The 22,518-nt window shown below is 36.9% G+C and overlaps 3 protein-coding genes across 7 annotated transcripts; 2 read left to right on the top strand and 1 right to left on the bottom strand.

Annotated features, from left to right (window-relative positions):
• Nucleotides 1–1,883: 1,883 nt before the first annotated feature.
• On the bottom strand, nt 1,884–4,683 carry LOC114945915 (uncharacterized). 4 transcript variants are annotated; one of them, XM_029322265.2, is made up of 6 exons: nt 4,576–4,681; nt 4,180–4,315; nt 3,879–4,103; nt 3,587–3,758; nt 3,378–3,508; nt 1,884–3,001 (listed from the first exon to the last, which is right to left on the bottom strand). In XM_029322265.2, the coding sequence occupies exons 1-6, from the start codon at nt 4,603–4,605 to the stop codon at nt 2,748–2,750; spliced, it is 948 nt and encodes a 315-aa protein (XP_029178098.1). In that variant the 5' UTR covers nt 4,606–4,681; the 3' UTR covers nt 1,884–2,747. The 4 variants fall into 4 exon arrangements, with proteins under 4 accessions (XP_029178098.1, XP_029178099.1, XP_029178100.1 ...); XM_029322266.2 differs by having other exon boundaries at nt 3,402–3,508; nt 4,576–4,680; XM_029322267.2 differs by having other exon boundaries at nt 3,423–3,508; nt 4,576–4,680.
• Nucleotides 4,684–5,906: 1,223 nt separating this feature from the next.
• On the top strand, nt 5,907–16,363 carry Sec71 (ADP ribosylation factor guanine nucleotide exchange factor Sec71). The gene is made up of 13 exons (XM_029322227.2): nt 5,907–6,289; nt 6,510–6,815; nt 7,122–8,461; nt 9,372–9,815; nt 9,926–10,203; nt 10,279–10,653; nt 10,726–11,227; nt 11,296–11,591; nt 11,675–11,847; nt 11,923–12,143; nt 12,289–12,492; nt 12,560–13,140; nt 14,001–16,363. The coding sequence occupies exons 2-13, from the start codon at nt 6,692–6,694 to the stop codon at nt 14,545–14,547; spliced, it is 5,085 nt and encodes a 1,694-aa protein (XP_029178060.2). The 5' UTR covers nt 5,907–6,289; nt 6,510–6,691; the 3' UTR covers nt 14,548–16,363.
• Nucleotides 16,364–16,686: 323 nt separating this feature from the next.
• WRNexo (WRN RecQ like helicase) lies at nt 16,687–22,440 on the top strand. 2 transcript variants are annotated; one of them, XM_029322242.2, is made up of 7 exons: nt 16,687–17,217; nt 17,328–17,537; nt 18,396–18,523; nt 19,550–19,774; nt 21,438–21,582; nt 21,668–21,769; nt 22,374–22,440. In XM_029322242.2, exons 2-7 carry the CDS (start codon nt 17,373–17,375, stop codon nt 22,425–22,427), a joined length of 819 nt encoding a protein of 272 aa, XP_029178075.1. In that variant the 5' UTR covers nt 16,687–17,217; nt 17,328–17,372; the 3' UTR covers nt 22,428–22,440. The 2 variants fall into 2 exon arrangements, with proteins under 2 accessions (XP_029178075.1, XP_029178076.1); XM_029322243.2 differs by lacking the exon at nt 17,328–17,537 and having other exon boundaries at nt 16,696–17,217.
• The last annotated feature ends 78 nt before the right edge of the window (nt 22,441–22,518 follow it).

The following is a 22,518-nucleotide window of genomic DNA, read 5'->3' as shown; positions in this document are numbered from 1 at the left end:
AAATTAAAAACATATCAAAAATGTAATACATATTAATAAAATGCAAATACATATAGAAAATTAATTATAAAATGTCATCTTAAAATAGTTTTTATTTTTGTTCTTTATTTACATATGCATACATATACAAAAAAATAAAAATAATATGATAGCCTTTTTGCTGACATTATCTCTCAATTTTTGCATCCGTGTGCTCACGTATTAGTGTTTGTACCTACATGGACGCTACTACATATGCGATGTAAGAGAGACAAAGATGGAATGATGCTCTCTCCTTGTCAAGCAGTCAGCATGTTACCACAGAAATTTCCCCTGCTCCTTATGAATCTAGTGAGAATCTTATCGTCCAGATATTTCATAAAATAAGTGACATAACTTCGTGAATTTTTTTTTTATATATTCTTTATATAATAAAGCAGTCCTCTAAAAGGCCGGATTTTACATTTTCGCTCTTAAAAATTTATAATAAATAAAATACGGACTCGCGGCTAACCCAACCTTACCCGTTCCTAGCTGTGCATTCCCCCAAGTTTATTAAAAATTTTTATTTTTATCTTTTTTTCATAAAATAGCTCTTTAGAGGACTACAAATGAGCTTACTGATTAAGAATATCCTAAATTTAATAAGATTCATTCAATATTTTCGCTAATATCTGGAAAATAAGAATCCGTAATTCCCGGCCGGCCGATAGGCGTCTCCACCATGTCGCCTGCCGACCCTTAAGGTGCCTACTGATGGACGCGGCAAGTTGCCGCGCGCGGCAGTTCAGAAAGAACTAGATCTAGGGGCTTCTGAAACTGATGCCGCTTGCCGCGTCTGCCGCGCGAATTCGGCGTCATCGCGTTTGTCGCGAAACAATATAACCTCAATTCCTCAGTATCTCAGTTATCAGTTTAAATAATCAATATATCATGTCTGCAAAAATGAAAATTTATGAGTGGTCAATGCAGTGCAGTCAGGAACAGAATGTAGAAGCAGACCGACGTGACAAGTTGCTCGGATCATTAGCTATGTTATTAGCTGCAAAAAACAGACGGATCAACAAAAAGAAGCGTTTCTGGGTTGCTCCAATTTTTAAAAAACGCTGTGAGCATGGTTTTTACCATGCCTTGCTGCCAACACTTAAATTGGAAGATCTGCGGTTCCATAATTATTTTCGGATGTCAACCACGCAATACGAAGAGTTGTTAGCCATTGTAGGCCCGCATCTAGAGAAACAATACGTCGTGCGAGAGCCGATAAGTGCAGCAGAACGATTGACGTTGACATTACGGTAAACATCTTTTGTTTTTATTTTAGTTATATGAATGTAAATGTTGCATTACATCAATTTGCATTACGTTTCAGATTTCTGGCAGCTGGTGATTCCATGTCTTCAATGACATATCAATATTTAGTAGGCTTGACGACTGTAAGCAATATTATTGCTACAACATGCAAGATTATTTGGGAACATTTGTGTCCTTTGGTTCTTCCACCTCAGTTATTCGAAGATGACTGGCGGAGCATCGCAGAAGATTTTGAAGATATATGGGACTTTCCACATTGCATTGGAGCAATCGATGGAAAGCATGTAACCATTCAAGTAAGTAATACTTGTATTATAATTCTTTTCAGGCATTATTCAAATATTAAAAACTATCGGGAAATAAATAGAAAAAACAATACGAGCAGACTCCAATTTTCTTGCAGTATGTGAAAAATATATAATAATCTTTGTGTAATTTCAGTGTCCGGATAATGCTGGCTCCAATTTCTACAACTATAAAAACAGTCATAGCATTGTGCTATTAGCTATTTGTGATGCCAATTATATTTTCCGGTTCGTCGATATTGGTGCGTATGGCAGGCGAAGTGATGGAGGCATTTTTCGTGAAAGCCGATTCGGTCAACAACTTAATGCAGGTCAAATGAATATCCCAAAATCGGACAGTTTTTACAAAGGAGGCCCGTCTTTGCCTTACTGCATTGTCGGGGATGAAGCCTTTCCATTGAAATCATATTTGCTAAGGCCATACTCTGGCAAAAATAACTTGTCCGCCGAACAGCACATCTTCAATTATAGACTCAGTAGAGCCAGACGAGTGATAGAGAATTGTTTCGGAATACTTGCTAGCCAATGGCGAGTTTATCGAAAACCGATCATTAGTAGTGTGGAAACTGCTATGAAGATCGTACAAGGTACAATCTGCATTCATAACTGGCTCCGCAAGAGTGATATCGAGAAGAACAATTATATTCCACCAGGTATGTTGGATAAAGAAACGGCTGTGGGTGATCACATACGAGGTTCGTGGAGGACGATTATGGAAGATGGTTGTGCATTTGTGGACATCTCCAAATGTAGTACAAATACAAGTACTCGGGGTGCCATGCTCATTAGAGATGAATTTTGTAAATATTTTAATAATGAAGGCTCAGTAGCATGGCAAAATGATAAATGATACATTAGCATATTATTTCGTTTTATTTATAATATTATACTAGACATCACAGATATAATCATTATTTGTATACTACACATGCAAAGGAAATAAATCACACCTTTTAATCATGCAAACTAATTCTTTAAAACTTCTTTTTCCTACTTTCCCAGATAATCATAACTTTAATGTTTCTTGGTATCCCGGTCCAGTTGAGTAATAACTATTTGAATAAATACGCTTCGGCTTTATTGCACTAACAAAATCAGTCTCGTTTTATTACTATACGTATACATATATTATTCATATTATTATATTTTACGTTATATTATTGTTGTTGCCGAATTGTCGTTACGCAATAATTCAGCACGTAAGAGCTCGTGAATTTTCAACATTATTGCGCGTCTGCGGACTGATGACAACTCTCGTAGCTGGCAGGCAATCATCGAAGTAAAATTGTCAACTTCGTCAAGAACAGGAGGAGTTGGCAAAGGTGGTCGTGGAGTCTGCAAGGCCTCTGCTATCTGCTTCATCAAGTCTTCTTCGCGCTCAGTACTTTTTCGTTTTCTTTTCATTCCTGAAAATGAAAGAATGACTTTTACATAATAATACATTTTGTATTATTGGACAAAATTGATGTAGCTAGCTGTAATAGTACTAACAAGTGAGATATTCAATTTGTACAATTTTCCTACAATATATATATATGTGTGTCGGTTGATAATTAATGTGGAATTTTGAATATAATGCGGGGTCTACGATGCAGTCGTTACAATGTTACGACGCTGTGACGGATCAATCAAAGAAGAGAATATATGATTTTTTTTCTCTGATTGGTCCGTTGCAGCGTCGTATTGTCATAACGACTACATTGTAGACTCTGCAAAAGTTTTATTTTATTATTGCATATTCTTCTTATTATTCTCTTTCTGTTTTTAAATTTATTTACTTGCCCGTACAGCTTATGAACGAAATACTTTTTGATGCATCAATCGCACCGTTGACTTCTACGACGTCCACACTTTGGATTTCCGTGTCATCATTGCTAGTGTCTTCCTCACGACTCATCATATTTGAAACTGTCCTGAAATACAATAAAATGAAATAATATCAATATTAACTGTTCTTAGTATTGCAGTGAATGCTTTTGTGAAATACTAACTCTTTTTCCAAAGAAGTGTCACGTAAGAAAGACAACAATTCGTAATGTTGCCACTTTCTGCGAGATGGTTTACTTCCTGATCCACTTGGCAACTTTTCAAGAGAGATTATTTTCATGTAACGATCCCTTAAGTTCTTCCATTTTTTTTTTACCTCATCGACAGAACATTCGCCTGTAATAATAAAATCGTACTGTTATATCACTTTAATTCTATTGAGTTTTCTTTAACTACTCTCTTTCTCTCTCTCTCTCTCTCTCTCTCTCACATACACACACAAATATATATACGTACCATTCGTCGCATTAGCCACTTGCTTCCAAAGTTGTTGTACAGTTTGCCTGTCACGTTTTGTTATACTCAGTTTTTGATTCCATAACAGTTCTCGTGCCGACACTTCTGTAATGATAAGTTCTTCCAGGTTTTCCACTGGGCACGGCTCTTGTGTCGGAAGAGGCGATTCTATTACAATCTGCTCTGCTCCATTAATCGCACTTCGGCGCACAATGCTTCCATCTTCTACAAGATATTTAAATTTTTACATTCGCTCAAATAGTATTATATCGGTCACTTTCACCTTTTATATTTTACTTACCACATTTGGGATATAAATACAAGCTATTCACATCAAAAACAATCTCTGAATAATTTGCAAAACATTCATGGGACCATGTTTCTTCATCCTCAAGGTCCCCAAGAATTATTTCGCATAATCCGCATGTGTATACTTTCTGCCATAAAAAAAAAATCAATTATATCACCCGATGTGTCATTCTAAAGTTCGGTTCCAAGTCATAAATGTTTATAAGAATTGAAATAGATTCGTACGCACATGTTACGGTACGTTTTTCTCTTCCGAAACGACCAAAACATACACTTAACCTCCAATCTTGAATTATGCACAATCATATATATTACCTTCGCGATTGTTTTCTTAATATTTTTTTATATTAAACTTATATTATATTTGGATATAATAACATACACTAACCTTTGGAATCTCCACATTTACTCCTGCCATCGTTTCAATTTTATTTTGAAATGTGCACAAATAACCACTCCCGCGTTGCCGCAAGTGAAGTTGGATTATTCCAACTTCACTTGCGGCAACGCAGGAGTGATTCAGAAGCCCCTAGATCTAGTTCTTTCTGAACTGCCGCGCGCGGCAACTTGCCGCGTCCATCAGTAGGCACCTTTAAGGGTGCCGTGTAAACGTATTCATTGATATATTTAAACAATTAATGGTGTATGGAACTATTTTTCTTCCGTGGAAACCCAAGCAGCCATAACAGAAAGAAGAAGAAGAAGAAGAATTCAGAGAGAATTTATTGAAATAATTATTCCAATCACAAAAAACATGAAGCTATAGAATTAAAGGTTACCTGTAGGGCTATTCTGTAATTTTTTAACGCTTGCGTTATAATTATAACGCATGATTTACTAGGTTTGGACCAATGAAATTGTACACTTTCTAGTAAATCATGCTTTATAATTATAACGCATACGTTAAAGAGTTACAAAATAGGCCTGCTGATGTCATAGACATTCTATGCCTGATGTGACATTCTGGGCACAGCCATATTGTTAGATGTACAAACTCGCGCATGTGCTAAAATTTGATACCGGGTTGGATGGCTCACTGTCGCTACTGTGTATACTTAGGGAAGATTCACACCTTGGCAGAAAAGCAGAAGCCAATCAGAACTAACGTTTGCAGTAAGTTTACTACCACTGAGGTCTTCGACTTTTTTAATTTTTTTAATCGTTTGTTGGTCGTTTGTTGGTGATTGTTGGCCTAATTGCAACGTTTGTTGGTTTATATATATTTTTTAAATTAAAGAAGAAAAATTAGCCTTAAGTTAGCCGGAAAAATCTCATTTATAATTAAAAAACAGTCTAATCGATGCGTAATCGTTTATAGATGATTGTTGGTCTAATTTTAGCGTTTGTTGGTTTATTATTAGACTTAAAAACGAAAATTATAACAATCGAATATGATTGGTTTATTGCTTAAAGCGGGGAGCACACACTCTTGCATAAGCGCATAAGCATATGCATAAGAAATTTGATTGGTTGAATTTCTTATGCACACGTTTATAGACTAATCAAGAGTCTCATGTTTACGCTTATGCGCCTATGCAAAAGTGTGTGCTCCCCGCTTAACTCTCGAAAGAAGCATTTTCGACCCCATATGTTTATAAAACATTTTCTGCTTATTTTGGTCCCTGGAACATATCCTGAAAGTTTGTATAGACCATTCAGGGACACCTTGTATAAGATATAATAATTGATATATACAAATATAATAAAATATAACATAATAAATATATTTATATATACACATAAATATCAATAATTATATTTATAATATTTGTAATAAATAATAATAATTATAAATTCGTTGGGCATGCGCATGCGAGTAATACGCTGAGGCGCCTGCGGTGACGCGCTGTCGCCTGTCGCGTGAAGTTGGCTGTGAGCAAGAGGAGGCCTCCGGGAACATATGTATATACGTTCAAGGAGCTTCGAGGCCATCGTCATTCGCGGTTACGTTCAGGCGGCTGTCACAAACTGCGCGAGCGAGTGTGTGCGTGTGCGAGTGTCGGTTTTGACGTCCATGACGGAGATGTTTTAGACCACTTCCCAAGGAAACCGCACTTCCAACCCGGTGTGTTGCTCGTACTCGCAAATTGACGTCTCCTCAGGTAGGGTAATTTCAGTATCAACTGATCCAGATTTTACGTACTTACCCGGGTTCTTTCTCTTTCTTCAAAGTCTGAACTGAACTTACATCATTTCAGGATTTATCTTTCTCCTTCCAATTTTGAGTAAAAAAAAGAATAAACTCCGAACTCAGGAATTCAGAAGAGACCAGACCTGGTCTCTGATACTAGGTAACTTTCTGACATTTCTTCTAATTCACAGCTGGTGAGCGGTCATCGTGTACAGGATTGCGATTGAAGGTGGTAAAAGATGTTGGCGAGCAGCCAGACTTATGTCCAAGAGAGTCACGTGCATCGCCGTTTGCTGATCTACTTGGATGTTGACACTTTGAGACACTGCGAGCATTAAAACCAGCTGTAGATCCTCCACCAGGAGTGGTGACGATGCAAAATAACTCTAAAACCAGAGAGATGTTCATTGTCCGAGCTTTGGAGAAGATATTGGCTGATCGAGATGTCAAGAGGTCGCATCTCTCGCAGCTCAGGAAGTCCTGCGAGTCTGCCCTTGGTGAGAACTGCATGTTTTTAAGGAGCTGTCAAGTGTATCTTCAAGCAATTGCATTTTATTCATTTATTTATATTTATAATCATTATTCATTATTCATTATTTATATTCATTTATATATATATATATATATATATATCGGCCAATAGAACCAAACGCGATGTTATTGTATTCTAATATTATATTCTAATATTTATTATATATTATATATGTAATGTATATTATATTTTATATATGTATATATATATATATATATATATATATATATATTAGATACAATATTATACTATATTATATTGCATCTTGCAGAGGATCTCCGTAACGAGATCAAGGACGTACCAGTTGGGCAGGGGGAGGAGGTGACCTCAAATGCCCTTCCGCAACCTAAAAGCGACTCAAATGTCATCACTGCGGAGAAGTACTTTTTACCATTCGAGCTGGCATGTCAGAGCAAGTCGCCGAGGATCGTAGTGACCGCCCTGGACTGTCTGCAGAAGCTGATCGCGTACGGCCATCTCACCGGCAACGTGCCCGACTCGACGGAGCCGAGCAAGTTGCTGATCGTGCGAATAGTCGAGACGATCTGCGGCTGCTTCACCGGTCCGCAGACCGACGAGGGCGTGCAGCTGCAAATCATCAAGGCTTTACTGACCGTGATGACAAGCCAGCACGTGGAGGTGCACGAGGGCACGGTATTATTGACGATCCGTACTGTTTACAACGTCTACCTGGCGTCCCGCAACCTGGTGAACCAGACCACCGCTCGCGCGACCCTCACGCAAATGATCAATGTGATCTTCGCGCGGATGGAGACTCAGGCCGAGGAGGAGAGCGTGAAGCTCGACGGGGAGCATCAGCAACAGGAAGCCGCCGTCGTGGCGAACGGCGATATCGAGGCCGAGGCGAACGCGGAGAGCGTCTCCGACGCCGTGGACCCCCGAACAATCGTCAAGGGCATCCTCGATGATGTGGTGAACTCCGTGGTGCCGCTGGAAGAGGAGGTCAACCTGGAGAACGGCGGCGCGGAGGACAACGGCGACGAGGTGACCGCCGAGAACGACAACATGGTCACCGCCAAGTTCACCCACGTGCTGCAGAAGGACGCGTTCCTGGTGTTTCGCGCCCTCTGCAAGCTATCGATGAAGCCGCTGCCGGATGGCACTCCCGACCCTAGGTCGCACGAGCTTCGCTCCAAGATCCTGTCGCTGCAGCTACTCCTGGGGATCCTGCAGAACGCCGGCCCAGTGCTGCGCTCCAACGAGATGTTCGTCATCGCTATCAAGCAGTATCTGTGCGTCGCGCTGTCGAAGAACGGCGTGTCCTCGGTGCCGGAGGTGTTCGAGCTCTCGTTAGCACTGTTCCTGGCGCTCCTCGCGCGCTTTAAGGTGCATCTCAAGATGCAGATCGAGGTGTTCTTCAAGGAAATCTTTATGAACATCCTCGAGACCTCCAGCAGCTCCTTCGAGCACAAGTGGATGGTTATACACGCGCTAACGAGGATCTGCGCGGACGCCCAGAGCGTCGTCGACATCTACGTCAACTATGATTGTGACCTCTCCGCCGCGAATCTCTTCGAACGACTCGTCAATGATCTCTCCAAGATCGCCCAGGGTCGCCAGGCCCTGGAGCTCGGCGCGTCGCCGAATCAGGTGCGTTGAGAGCGATGATGGAAGAGACAAAATATAGGAGAAAACTTGATTATTCAAAAAAGAGCAGAAATAATCCCAAGTAGCAAACTGACGTCATTAAATGTCAAACTGACATTTTGACGATTTAATCGTCAAACTGACGTCATTGGACGTCAAAATGACATCAGTGTACTGTTTATTGGATTTCCCAAGTAGAACAGAAAATCAAAATAATATCATTTTGACGTCATTGATCAAATTTGGAGTTCAAATTTGATCAAGATGATGTCAAATTGACGTTATTTTGATTTTCTGTTCTACTTGGGTTATTTTTCCTCTTCTTTGATCCAACCCAAGGAGAACAGAAAAGTCAAAATGATGTCAATTTGATGTCATGTTGACTAAATTTATGTCATTTTTGGTCAATATTTAGTCAATATGACGTCAAATTGACATCATTTTGACCTTCTGTTCTCCTTGGGATATGTGATGATATCATGATAAATCAAATTTTCGTCACATGAAAAATCATGACTATTTTGAATCAAAATAAAATCATTTTGACTTTTTCTTGATTTCAGTGTGTTCCTTGGGCAAGTAACAAACTGACGTCATTAAATGTCAAGATGACAAACTTCAGTTTGCTACTTGATTATTTCTTCTAATAATCTTTATTTTCCTATATTTTCTCTCTTTTTCTTCTTTAATTATTAAACATCAAATTGACGTAATTTTAACATCAAACTGATGTAATTTTGATGTCGAATGACGTCAGTTTGCTACCTGAGATTATTTGTTTTCTTTTTTAAATAATTGACCTTTTTCTTATATTTTCTCTTTTTCTTCTTCCATGAGAGAGATCGTTCCAAACTGACATTCAATGACGTCAAAATAACGTATGCTTGCTATCTGGAACGTTTTATTATTCTAGGAGAAGTCCATGCGAATTCGCGGCCTCGAGTGTCTCGTGTCCATCCTGAAGTGCATGGTAGAATGGAGCCGGGACCTGTACGTGAATCCGAGTGTGCCGGCGGACCAACAGCCCCTCTCGGATCCACCGGAACCAGCGCCGGAAATCCCGCTGCCACGCTACGGAAGCGCCGGCAGTCTCTCGTCCGCCAACTCCAGCCTAACCGGAGGTAACAAAGAGGTGCCGGACTCGCCGGAGCAATACGAGGTGCAGAAGCAGCAGAAGGAAGTATGGGAGACCGGCATCGAGATCTTCAGCCGGAAACCAGGCAAGGGTGTGCAGTATTTGCAGGAGCAAGGTTTACTTGGAACCTCGCCCGAGGACGTAGCTAGGTGGCTGCATCTGGACGAGCGACTCGACAAGACTGCCATCGGCGACTTTCTGGGCGACCACAATCACAATCAGGTAATAGAGTATACATATAAGGATGACCTTCAAATGACCTTGAATCGAAAAAACATAAATGACGTCGTCCTGGTTGATGTAACAGAAGCTAAACTACTTCGCGCATACAGGTGATGTACCACTACATTGATCAGATGAACTTTGCCGAGCGCGACCTGGTAACCGCTTTGCGATACTTTCTGGAAGGCTTTCGACTACCCGGCGAAGCGCAGAAGATCGATCGACTGATGGAGAAGTTTGCCAGTCGGTATTGCGAATGCAATCCCAACAACGGCCTCTTCACCAGCGCGGACACAGCTTACGTCCTCGGTTTCTCAATCATAATGCTGACTACTGATCTGCACTCGCCGCAGGTTAAGAATAAAATGACCAAAGAACAGTACATCAGGTACGATACCACATTTTTCGATCAGAAATTCTGTCAATCCGAGCATAAATTGAGGGAAGTCTCTGTCTTCGTCAGGCTTAACCGACGTATCAGCGACAACGAGGACCTCCCCGAGGAGTACCTCTCCAGGATCTACGACGAGATTGCCGGTAACGAGATCAAGATGAAGTCGAACCCCAACAACAGTCGACTCGCTGGTAAGCAGCTGATCTCCAGCGAGAAGAAACGCCGATTGCTGTGGAACATGGAGATGGAGGTGATCTCTACGGCAGCGAAGAACCTGATGGAGTCCGTCAGTCATGTCCAGGCGCCGTTTACCACGGCGAAGCATCTCGAGCACGTGCGGCCGATGTTCAAAATGGCCTGGACGCCGTTTCTCGCGGCCTTCAGCGTCGGCCTGCAGGACTGCGACGACACAGAGATCGCGTCGCTCTGCCTGGACGGCATCAGGTTGGTGAACACTTTGAGATTGACGATTTACATTGTCTTACATCTCTTACACATTTAATACTCCTCCTGCAGGTGCGCCATCCGCATCGCCTGCATCTTTCACATGAGCCTTGAACGCGACGCTTACGTACAGGCACTGGCTAGATTCACCCTGCTGACGGCCAACTCGCCTATCACCGAGATGAAGGCGAAAAATATCGACACTATCAAGACCCTGATCACGGTGGCGCACACCGACGGCAACTACCTGGGTAGTTCGTGGCTCGACGTCGTCAAGTGCATCTCCCAGTTGGAACTGGCGCAGCTGATCGGCACCGGAGTGCGGCCCCAGCTGCTGGGTCCGCCGTCCAAGCCGCACTTTCCCTCGCCCCTGGCGAACTTCGGCAGTCTCGCGCATTCCGCCGGCTCGCACCAGACCAGTAATCTCAACCTGAGCTCGCTGGACCCCAGCGTAAAGGAATCCATCGGCGAGACCAGCTCGCAAAGTGTTGTCGTGGCCGTGGATCGTATATTCACCGGCTCGACGAGACTCGACGGCGACGCCATCGTCGAATTCGTCAAGGCTCTCTGCCAGGTCTGTCTTAACTTAATACCTGGTGAAGTGTGAAATTGAGTAATAAATATTTTCTCGCGTTATTGTAGGTCTCTCTCGAGGAGCTGGCGCATCCCACGCAACCTCGCATGTTCTCCCTCACGAAGATCGTCGAGATCTCGTACTACAACATGGGTCGTATCAGGCTGCAGTGGTCCAGGATCTGGCAGGTCCTCGGCGATCATTTCGACAGGGTGGGCTGCAGTCCTCGGCAAGATATCGCGTTCTTTGCCGTGGATTCTCTGAGGCAGCTAGCTACCAAGTTCATTGAGAAGGGCGAGTTCGCCAATTTCAGGTTCCAAAAGGACTTTCTCAGGCCGTTCGAACACATTATGAAAAAGAATAGGTAACTTAACGTTGGTCCTCTCTCCTTAATATTAAAATAAATTTATTGCGATGTAATTAATAAATTTAATCCAATTATCACAGATCACCCGTGATCAGAGACATGGTCGTCAGATGCGTGGCTCAGATTGTCCACTCGCAGGCACCCAACATCAGATCTGGTTGGAAGAACATCTTTAGCGTTTTTCATCACGCGGCCAGCGATCGCGACGAGTCCGTCGTCGAGCTGGCTTTCTCCATGACGGGCAAAATCATCAGTGAGTTAGATTCTTATATCTTCTGGAAAGTGTAATATCTCCCTGTTTTATAATTCGAATTGTTACCATTTATAGATGAGCTGTACGCGGAGGACTTCAGCATCATGGTGGATTCCTTCCAGGACGCTGTCAAGTGTTTGAGCGAGTTCGCGTGCAACGCGTCTTTTCCGGACACCAGTATGGAAGCTATACGGTTAATACGTTCCTGCGCGTCCTATATTGACGCGAATCCTAATCTATTTGCCGAAGGTATGATGGACGACAGCGGGATGGTCTCCGAGGAAGATCGAGCCTGGGTAATTACATGTTTCGCATCCAAATCGCTCGACGTTAATACATTTTTTATCAGCATTGTTTCTTTATTTATGTTTTTTCATTCAAGGCTATTTGAAGGTCATTTATGTTTTTTGTCTCTATTTTTGTTTTCTTTTCTTCTCTTAGGTGAGAGGATGGTTTCCGCTACTGTTTGAATTATCCTGCGTGGTAAGCAGATGCAAGCTAGACGTCAGGACGCGCGCGTTGACGGTGCTCTTCGACGTCGTCAAAACTCACGGCGCGTCTTTCAAGCCTCATTGGTGGAAGGATCTCTTCCAGGTTCTCTTCAGAATTTTCGACAATATGAAATTGCCCGAGCAACATACCGAGGTTTGTAGGATATCTTTAGAGATGCAGGAGCTTCGGCAACGAGAAAAATAAAATCTTATTGTTGCAGAAAGCTGAGTGGATGACGACGACGTGTAACCACGCGCTATACGCCATTGTGGACGTTTTCTCGCAATTTTACGATATTCTGGGTCCCCTGTTGCTGGAACAGCTGTACTTTCAGCTGCTCTGGTGTGTACAACAGGACAACGAGCAACTGGCTCGGTCGGGCACGAATTGTCTGGAAAATTTGGTCATCAGCAACGGTATCAAGTTCGATGAGCAGACCTGGGAGAAGACTTGCCAATGCGTTCTGGACATTTTCGAGAGCACCCTGCCGTCCGCTCTACTCACGTGGAAACCGCAGTCGCTTAACAAGGAGTCCGACCTTGACGTGATCACCGGCGAGTCTGACGGTCTTCATATTGGCATCCTGAAGCGGAGCAACAGCGCGCAGAGTCTGAATACCGAGTCCCTACCAAAGGCGAAGCTCTTCTCTGCGTTGCAGATCAAGTGCGTGGTCCAGCTCGAGCTGATACAGACCATCGACAACATCGTCTTCTATCCGGCGACCTCGCGCAAAGAGGATCAGGAGAATCTCGCGCTCGCACAGGCCGACATGCTAAACGGCAAATCGTCGGAGCTTGTAAAGTAAGTGTTTTATTGCATACATAGAGTTACAAAACAATTGAAAGATATTTTCCAGTTGTCAAGACTTCAAGATCTAATTAAAGAATCTGCCGTTGGGCATCGGTATATACAGGATGTGCCATTTTAATTGATCACCCTTAAAAACTGTTTTCATTTTTTAATTATACAACAAAATGTTTCAAAGTAAAGTTTTTTTTATTTGGAAGAGGACAAAAGATAGTGTTACAGATTTTTTCTAAAAGGCGCTTTTTAAGGTCATTTAAAGGTTATTTATGTTTCTTTGATCAATTAAAATTGGACACCTTGTATTGTATATTGATCACTGAGCAGCATTGTTTTTTCATTTGTTTTTTTTTTATTCAAGGTTATTTCAAGGTCATTACGTTTTTTCGATCGATTAAAATGGGACTAGTATATATATATACTGGTCAAAAAAATTATCGCAACACGCAATTAATATCATTTCGCATAAATTTAAATAAACGTATCTCCGCGAAAAATTATCGTATTTGGAAAAATTTATATATGTATATATATATTTTTTTTTATTATATATATTTTCATTGTTATATCGTTTTTTTTTCAAGAAATTTATTAAGTCTCATTTTCTTTTTACTATTTGCTCTTACTTTTAAATATCATTTTTTTTTCACCTTATGTTCTTTTTCTATCAGATATTTTTGAGCGATAACTTCTTAAGAAAGCATTTTTCGATCCATGTTTATAGGAAATTTTTTGTTCAGAATTAAATTTCCTATAAAATATCAAAGTCTTGCTGGAACGTTCGAGGCCACCCTGTATATACATATATATATATATATTTTGTATATATTGAGCACTGATCAGCATTGTTTCTCCAGAGCCAGCGCCGATCAGCAGAAAGAGGAACAGGGCATGTACTGCGCCCTGACGACCAATCATCTGCTGCAACTGGTGGAGTGTCTGCTGCGCTCGCACCGTTTCGCGAAGAACTTCAACTCGAATCACGAGCAGCGCAACGTGCTATGGAAAGCGAGCTTTCGCGGCAATGTAAAGCCGAATCTGCTGAAGCAGGAGACTCAGTCGCTTGCTTGCGCGCTACGCATTCTCTTCAAGATGTACAGCGACGAGGCGCATCGCGCGGACTGGCCCAGGGTCGAGGCGCGTCTGGTCGAGGTGGCGTGCGAGGCCCTCGAATACTTCCTCTCGCTCGCGAACGAGGCTCATCGCGAGGCCTGGACGCCGATCCTGCTGCTACTGCTCACGCGGATCCTGAAAATGAGCGACCACCGCTTTGCGGTTCACGCCTCCACCTGCTATCCCTCCCTCTGCGAGGTCATGTGCTTCGATCTCAAGCCCGAGCTCAGATCGGTGCTGCGTAGGTTTTTCCTCAGGATCGGACCGGTCTTTAGAATCACGCAGCAGTAGTAGAAATAGTATACTGTGTATCTTGAAATTTTTTTAAGGCTCCTGACTTCTCATCGTCCATGTTAGATCGTGACGTCAGAGAAAATGCAAGCTATAAAATTCTTAGATGCCATTTTGAAGTAAAAAAATATCTAATAATTAAAACCGATATCTAAGAATTTTCAGCGTTTCTCGCCTCTAACGTCACAATCTAAGATAGCCGCGGCGAGGACCCGAGAGCTTGATTCCGGCTTCGACGGAACTCTCTATCGCGAGAGAAACCCCTTCTAATGATAGGAATGTAAAAATTAAATGTAAAGCGCGGTTAGATACTTCGCCTCGCATTAAACCGTTTATGTACGATCTACAATAGGATTCTCAATTTTTTTTCTTCATTTTGCATTACACGTACTTTACCAATTCGCTTTCTTCTGTGTAACATTACATGTAGCGCTAAATGTGACTTGGATTTTATTTACATAATATAAATTTACACTGGCAGCCAACAATAACTTGATTATATCGATTTATTAATTAATATAATATTTACGTAATTTTTATTTGTAATATATAATGTATATAATGTTATATATAAGTTTTATACTTTTATTATATATTTATATTATGCGTATAACAATTATATATATAATAATCATATATATATATATATATATAATATAAAAATATATATATATAATAAAAATATATTATACAATTATATATATCATAATTATATAACATGAAAAATATATATAATATATATGATAAAATACATATTGTATATATAATATGAAAAAAATTTATGTTTTACATGCCAAGATTTAGCGCTAAATGTATAAATACTTAAATACAATATGAGCACGTTTATCATAGATTTCTTAATCGTATATGAACCGTTTAATGCCACGTGCACACATGCGTTTATATATATTATAATAGAATATAGTATATGTATGTATGTATGTATGTGTGTATGCATGAATGTATATATACGAGTGTAGGCAACGGGAAAAGGTTGAAGGTTTTTGCAATATGTATCTTTGAATTTGAAATTAATCTTCTCCTAGCAGGATTTTTTTTCGATCCGACAATATTTAAGTACAATTTTTATTAAATTTAGATTTTCGAAATTTTAAATGTATTGCGTCGACTCAGGTAGCAAATCTACGTCATTTTGACGTCAAATAATGTCATTAGACGTCAAAGTGACATTTTGACGTTTAGACTTCAGTTTGACGCTTAATGACGTCAGTTTGCTACTTGGAAAACTGATGGCATTAAATGTCAAAATGACGTACGCTTGCTATAGTTGAGGATTTTTTTGAAGATAAAAAATTCACGTGTATTTAGTGATTTATGAAAGAATCTGATTTGAAAATCTGAACATTAGTTAAACAAAATACGTTTTTATTCTTAAATTTTATCTGGATGAATGATAGAATTTCCTAAAAAAAAAAAATAGCACAGGAGTGAAATATGTATACATTATAAATAGCTGGTTAAACGTTGATGAAGTGATAAATCTTTATAATTTGATAGAATGAGAAGAAAGAGACAATTTTTTGTCTATGTATGTGTGTGAAAATATGAAAAATCAGTGAAAGAAGAAACAAAAGCGCTGTCAATACGTAGAAGATTTAAAGTAAGCCATCTGTAAGCATATTTATCATTAACATTAGAATCATTATGTATGTATATTCGAATTTGGAGAGCAAGAAAAAGTAATAATGTTTAAGTAACTTATATATATAAAATAAGACGATTGATCCTTTGACACCGTTCAAAGTCTTATTTAAATAAATTCGATGAAAAACAAAAATATATATATATATGTATATACAGGGTGTCCCATTTTAATGTCCCGTCCCAAATAACTTATTTTTGATTGTAGAAAAAAAATGTTTTAGATAAAAATTGATTTCGAAGGGGACGTAATTAATATGATGCTATTATATAGTTTGACCTTGAATAGTTGCTTGAAGTTTACCTTTTTTTCGATTCAATTTCTTAAACAAAACCACCTATTTTTCATTACATATATATTCTTGTAGTTTATTTTAAAAGCTTTTCAAAATCCTAAATAAAGCATTGTTTTATCAAGTACTTTTTGAGTTAGATTCGAAATTAACAATTTTTTGACAATAAAATGTAAAATATGTTATAAAATATTCACTGAAAAATTTTCTACAATCAAAAATAAAAAAGTAGTATTTTGGGCGGGACATTAAAATGGAACACCCTGCATGTATAAACGTAGTTTGGCTTTGACACAAAATGTACTCCAAGAATTTTCAAATTCTCGCACCCGTACAAGTTTCCCCTCTTTCTTCTCTACGTGTGTGCAGTTCTCATTTTTTAAAAGCGCGCGCATGTGCATACACGGTTTTTAAAATGAGAACTGCGCATGCGCAGAGGATTTAACCAATTTCTGACCGTTTAAATATCTTTCAACCGGTATCAATTTAATATCAAGAGCAAAAAGAAGAAGATCACGTCATAATTAACCCATTGATGACGTTTAAGAAATTGGAGATGACCTTCACGTAATCTTCAAGCAACTATTCAAGGTCGAACTAGTGACACCAAATACTACTAAAAAGAAGAAGAAGAAAGAAAGGATCACTTGGTGATCAATATATATATCACATCCCCGTGATGAACACACGTGCTGTAAATAGAGATGGGACTGTGGTCAGTATAGCAGGAGGATTGCTTCATTTTTCTATTTTTTTGGTCTTCCTTGGTGTATTTGTCGTAGAAATCTGAAATCTATATCTCATGTGCTTTCACTATTTTCACAGGACTTTCTATGGAAATTGAACGTTGGTTGACTTTATGATAAATGGATGCCCAAGTTCTACTATGAAGCTTCTACTATAGTACTCTCGCTTCTACTATACTTCCTGTCATACCATATTATAGTACTCTGTTCTATTGTACTCGGAATCTACAAACATTTTTGTTTGATGAATGGGTGCGCAGTACTGCAAAGCTTCTATTTTTATAATACAGTACTCTCTCATTTAATATATATTTGGTTTATTACTGATTGTTGAATACTATAATACGCAGTTAATGATCAGTACTTTATATATTTATTCTATTATATTTAATAGACTCTACTGAAACATTCTTGTTCGATGCTTTCAAACTTCAAAGTCAGATTGTTTATATGTTTTCGTAGTTGCAAACCAATATATGACTTCTGTTAAAGAACTCAGATGTAAGAAGAGAGATATGAGAATTTGTGTTCAAAGGCACTTTATTTTTATGCTATGAAGCTTCTATTATAATCAATACTCTCTCATTTCTGCTATATTTAATATATATTTTGTATTATATTACTGATTATCGAGTACTATATATAGTATTATAGTACTCACAATCACACAGTTAATGATGAATCTATTATATTTAATAGAATCTACTAAAACTCTCTCGATACTCTAGTTCGATACTCAAACTTAAGAGTTAGATTGTTTATATGCTTTTATAGTTGCGAATCAATATATAACTTCTGTTAAAGAACTGAGGCATTAGAATTAAGGAAGATATGAGAATTTTTATTCAAAGCCACTTATATTTTTGTACTTTCGAATTTTTCCATTCTAAATCTTGGACATTTAAGCAAATATTTTGTGAAATATTTACTTAAAAATATTTTGTGTGGTATATTTGTTTGTGCATAGTTATCACAATAAAAAATCTACAGTAATTCAATATAATATTTCATATTGGAAATATTACAAAAATTTACTTAATGTACTTGTTTAGCATTAATGTCTTTATTTTAATATTTAATATTCTATTATTTCAATTCTCTCTTTCATATATGAGATTAATTATTATTGATTTTTAATTATTTGCAGCTGAAATCTGAAAATTGCAGCAACACACAACGTATAACATGTGAAAAGTATCCTCCAATTGTCTTTAAGGGTCGCATTCAGTACGTTACTGAGTTTGTCGATTGTGCTTTTATCTGCAATAATCTTTTGTAAGTGTAAACAATACAAGATATTTTTTACAGAAAAATATGTAAGGTATTTTTTTGAATATTCAAAAAATATTTGGTGGATAAAATATAAACATTCTTTCATTTAATGAAAAACAAATATTGCGATAAAAATATGCAAATAAGATAGTAAAAAAATGTCTTCATTAAATAATTAAATATAAATTAATTATTAAATTTTTAATGATTAATTATATATATATATATATATATATATATATATATATATATAAAATAAATCTTTATTAAATAATTAAATATAAATTTAATTATATTTAATAATAATAATGTAAGACTCCTTATATTAAATATAACTGAAATAAGAAAGGCTATGAGAGCCGATGTATGTTCGATCAAGTGCTAAGCAAAATTTCGTGCATTATTATAAGACAGCGAAAAAACTTAAATTTTCGAGGTTTTGATCGAACATACATCTGCGATCGATTCTCATAGTCTCTTTCTTATTTCAAAGTTATATTTAATTATTTAATAAAGATTAATTTTTTTCGGGACTTAAAAGTTTACATTTTTTAACTAGCTAATGGAAGCAAAAATTTAATCTCATATATTTATTTGCAAAAAACAAAACCAATTTATTTAAAAAAAAGATCTAAAATTTGTTTTTTAAAGTTCTAAGCTTTTCTAAGCTCGTAGAAAAATTAAATTTTTTTATCATTATATATCTTCCATTAAACCATTTTTTTATATTATTAATTTTATTATTTTTTATATTACATAATTTTTTATATTATCAAAAATAATGGAAATATAGAAATATTGAAGTTAAATAAAATATTTTCTATAAAAATAAGAAAAGTATGTGATAGAAATATAAATTAAACCTTAATATTGTATCTTGAATAAGATTAGGACAAAAACATAACGAAAAAAAATAAATATGTAAATGAAGACTAAATAGAAATGAGATGGAAGAAAAGAAAAATGAAAGACATTTTAAAATAAAAATTTAAAAATATACTCTTAAGTATATAATTGTTTTCTTTTCAGAGAAGAGATAAATCGTAGCGAGAAGGATATTGTGCCACTAGGTTTCGATTTAGAATGGCCTTTCAGTTTCCAAACTGGCAGCGGAAAGACAGCCTTGGTGCAAATTTGTCTGGATGTAGACGTGTGTTACCTTCTGCATATTTATACCCTGAAGAAGCTACCAGCAGCCTTTGTCGAACTTCTGTGCCATCCAAAAGTCAAGCTCGTTGGCGTCAACATTAAAAAGTCAGTAATTATTAAATAATATTTAATCTTTTCTGTTTCAAAACTTAATTTTACTTGAGAAATATTTAATTAGTTGTGCATAAATTTTTTTTTTTTTTTAGAAATGTATATGGTTCTTTTAATTTTCGTGAATTTTGAGATATTAGACTAAATATTTTTATGTAAATAGAGTATCAATAGTATCAATAATGTTTGATATTTAATTTGACGAGAATGAGTGAAAGGGGTTTTTTTCATTAAATTTTTAATTTCAAAAAATATACGTGCTTAAACATTCGTAAATTTTGAAATATCAAATTTATATAAAATTGTTAATAAAGAATATTGAATTTGTGGAGAATTTATAAAATGGTTTATTTTTTTTATTTAGAATTTAAGGGGGGGGAGCATTAGCCTACAAATCAATTGCCAACAGCATCATTTGCCGACATCCCATTTGTCAACATCTCGTTTAACTACAAAAAATATTGCCAACAGATCGATTACCTACTAATGCTATTGCACACAAATGAAAAATGAAGAAACGGACGTACGTTTGCACACATAACACAATTTTACGCACAAATCGTATTGCACACAAAAATTATTGTCTACAGATCGATTGCCTACAAGCTCTATTGCGCACAAATAACAAAATAAGAGACGGAAGACCCAAATGAAGTTCCGAAAAGTAGACTCATCTTCGATTTTTTGAAACTCAGTATTCTTACATATTTTTATGCGCTGATTACGAATATCATAGTGAAAATTGGCGACTATTTGATTTTCATGGTGAACACCATGAAAAATCATAAAAAAATTAGATTTTTTAGGATTATCTCAGTAAATACGGAAAATTATGATAAATATTTTAGACAAAAGTTTTAGATCTTACAGAGATAAACATTTTATGTCTTATTCATTTTTACTGTACGAGTAATAGTTTTCAACAAAAACGATGGAATTTAAATTTTGTATCTGCGTTCTTCTATCTAAGCATGTACTTTGCAGTATAATATACGATTCCACATGGATTTGCAACTTTCTACACAAAACGAGATTCCACACAAATCTATTTGTCTGGTTTTGTAGTAGTAGAGCCCCCCGCAAGGGGGCAAAATTCACTGTTTCCACGCATACACTTTTCCACGTGTTTTCTGTAAGATCTAAAACTTGTCAAAAATATTTATTATAATTTTTCGTATTTACTGAGATAATCCTAAAAAATCGGGGGTGAGTCTACTTTTCGGAACTTTATCGGGGTCTTCCGACTCTTATTTTGTTGTTATTTGTACGCAATTCAGATTGTAGGCAATCGATCTGTAGGCAATAATTTTTGTAATTAAACGAGATGTTGGCAAATGAGATGTCGGCAAATGATGCTGTTGGCAATTGATTTGTAGGCAATCGGGGCCCTCCCAGAATTTATTTTAAATGTAAATTCTTAATTTGGCACATTCTGAATAAAATATCATTAAAGAATTATTTATTTTGAATTTGGTGTTAATTGTAAATGTGAATTTCTTTTAATTGTAAATTTTGAAATATGAACACAGCATAGAAATCTTAAATAAATTTTTTCACGAAAAAAATTATGCAAATTTCCAATTTGTTACATTATTTAAGGTTCTTATATTTCTACACGATTATTTTCTACGCACACAATAAGTTTGTCATTTTGCAGCGACGTGCGGAAACTGGAAAGAGATTTTAAGGAATTCCCTGGTCAGAAAGTAGTAGATAACAATTGTTTGGATTGCGGACCATTCGCTAATGAGCGCTTGATGCGATCTGGTCGTTGGAGTTTAGAAAGACTGACCGCTCTAGTGGTATAATTTTTCTCTTATTATTTTATATCACGACTCGATAAGTAAAATACTAGAATTGATAGAAGAGATTTTTCTCTATATATAGTTGAAAAAGAAAATCGACAAGAATCCCGAAGTGCGAAGGAGTAAGTGGCATGTGCAACCCCTCAACGATGCTCAGAAGATCTACGCAGCCACAGATGCTTACGTATGTGTAAATCAATCAAGATAAATGCATTTATCTTTAAATTAATTATAATTAATTTCAAGGATAAAACTCTTTGAAAAAATAGACGACCAAATTGGGCAAAAAATGTTAATTTATTAGATCTTCCTCATTACGTTTCGACCTTTGGTTCAGGTCCTTATCAAATGAACACTGTAATAATAATTTCACAATTTAAATGATACAATAAACAATAATAAAAACGAATTAATAAAAAATCCACAAAATATTGTAACTTAATAAACATAAAAGCGAAAAAGTAATACTAGACACAAAAATAAATTAACATAAATTAAAAAATAAATTACAATAAAAATAAAAATACAATTAATGTACAAAATAAAATAAATTAAAATAAATTAAAAAATAAAATAAAAATAAAAATAAAATTAATTTACAATAGTTAATTAATTTCAAAAATAAAATAAAAATAAAAATAAAATTAATTTACAATAGTTAATTAATTTACAATAGTAAGAGTTTTATCCTTATATTTACTGGTGCTTTACGAAATATTCTTCTTTTCTTATTATAATTAATTTGTTTTACATAACACTTCTCCAAAAATAAAATCATTCTTTCACAGGTCTCCCTTCTGATTTATAAAGAACTTGAAAACCATGTGTGTACTACCTCTTGAATACCTAATCCCATACATGATCTAACGGAGAGTGAAAAAGATTCAACGAGGATGCGAAGAGATTTTATAAATTAACAATTAAGTTTCTCAA

This window comes from Nylanderia fulva, unplaced genomic scaffold, assembly GCF_048542155.1.
Source record: "Nylanderia fulva isolate GAGA-0341 unplaced genomic scaffold, ASM4854215v1 Scaffold90, whole genome shotgun sequence".
NCBI classification, from domain to species: domain Eukaryota; kingdom Metazoa; phylum Arthropoda; class Insecta; order Hymenoptera; family Formicidae; genus Nylanderia; species Nylanderia fulva.
This window is presented reverse-complemented; position numbering and strand designations above follow the sequence as displayed.

Coding starts and splice junctions, on each gene's coding strand:
- LOC114945915 (XM_029322265.2), bottom strand. CDS start 4,605: ATGGCAGGAGTAAATGTGGAGATTCCAAAG. Junction 4,104..4,179: donor GTATTTATATCCCAAATGTG/GTAAGTAAAATA, acceptor AATATCTTGTAG/AAGATGGAAGCATTGTGCGC. Junction 3,002..3,377: donor TTCGTTCATAAGCTGTACGG/GCAAGTAAATAA, acceptor TTTCATTTTCAG/GAATGAAAAGAAAACGAAAA.
- Sec71 (XM_029322227.2), top strand. CDS start 6,692: ATGCAAAATAACTCTAAAACCAGAGAGATGTTCATTGTCCGAGCTTTG. Junction 10,654..10,725: donor CTCTGCCTGGACGGCATCAG/GTTGGTGAACAC, acceptor CTCCTCCTGCAG/GTGCGCCATCCGCATCGCCT. Junction 11,848..11,922: donor CATGACGGGCAAAATCATCA/GTGAGTTAGATT, acceptor TACCATTTATAG/ATGAGCTGTACGCGGAGGAC.
- WRNexo (XM_029322242.2), top strand. CDS start 17,373: ATGCCCAAGTTCTACTATGAAGCTTCTACTATAGTACTCTCGCTTCTA. Junction 18,524..19,549: donor TTTATCTGCAATAATCTTTT/GTAAGTGTAAAC, acceptor TTTTCTTTTCAG/AGAAGAGATAAATCGTAGCG. Junction 19,775..21,437: donor GTTGGCGTCAACATTAAAAA/GTCAGTAATTAT, acceptor GTCATTTTGCAG/CGACGTGCGGAAACTGGAAA.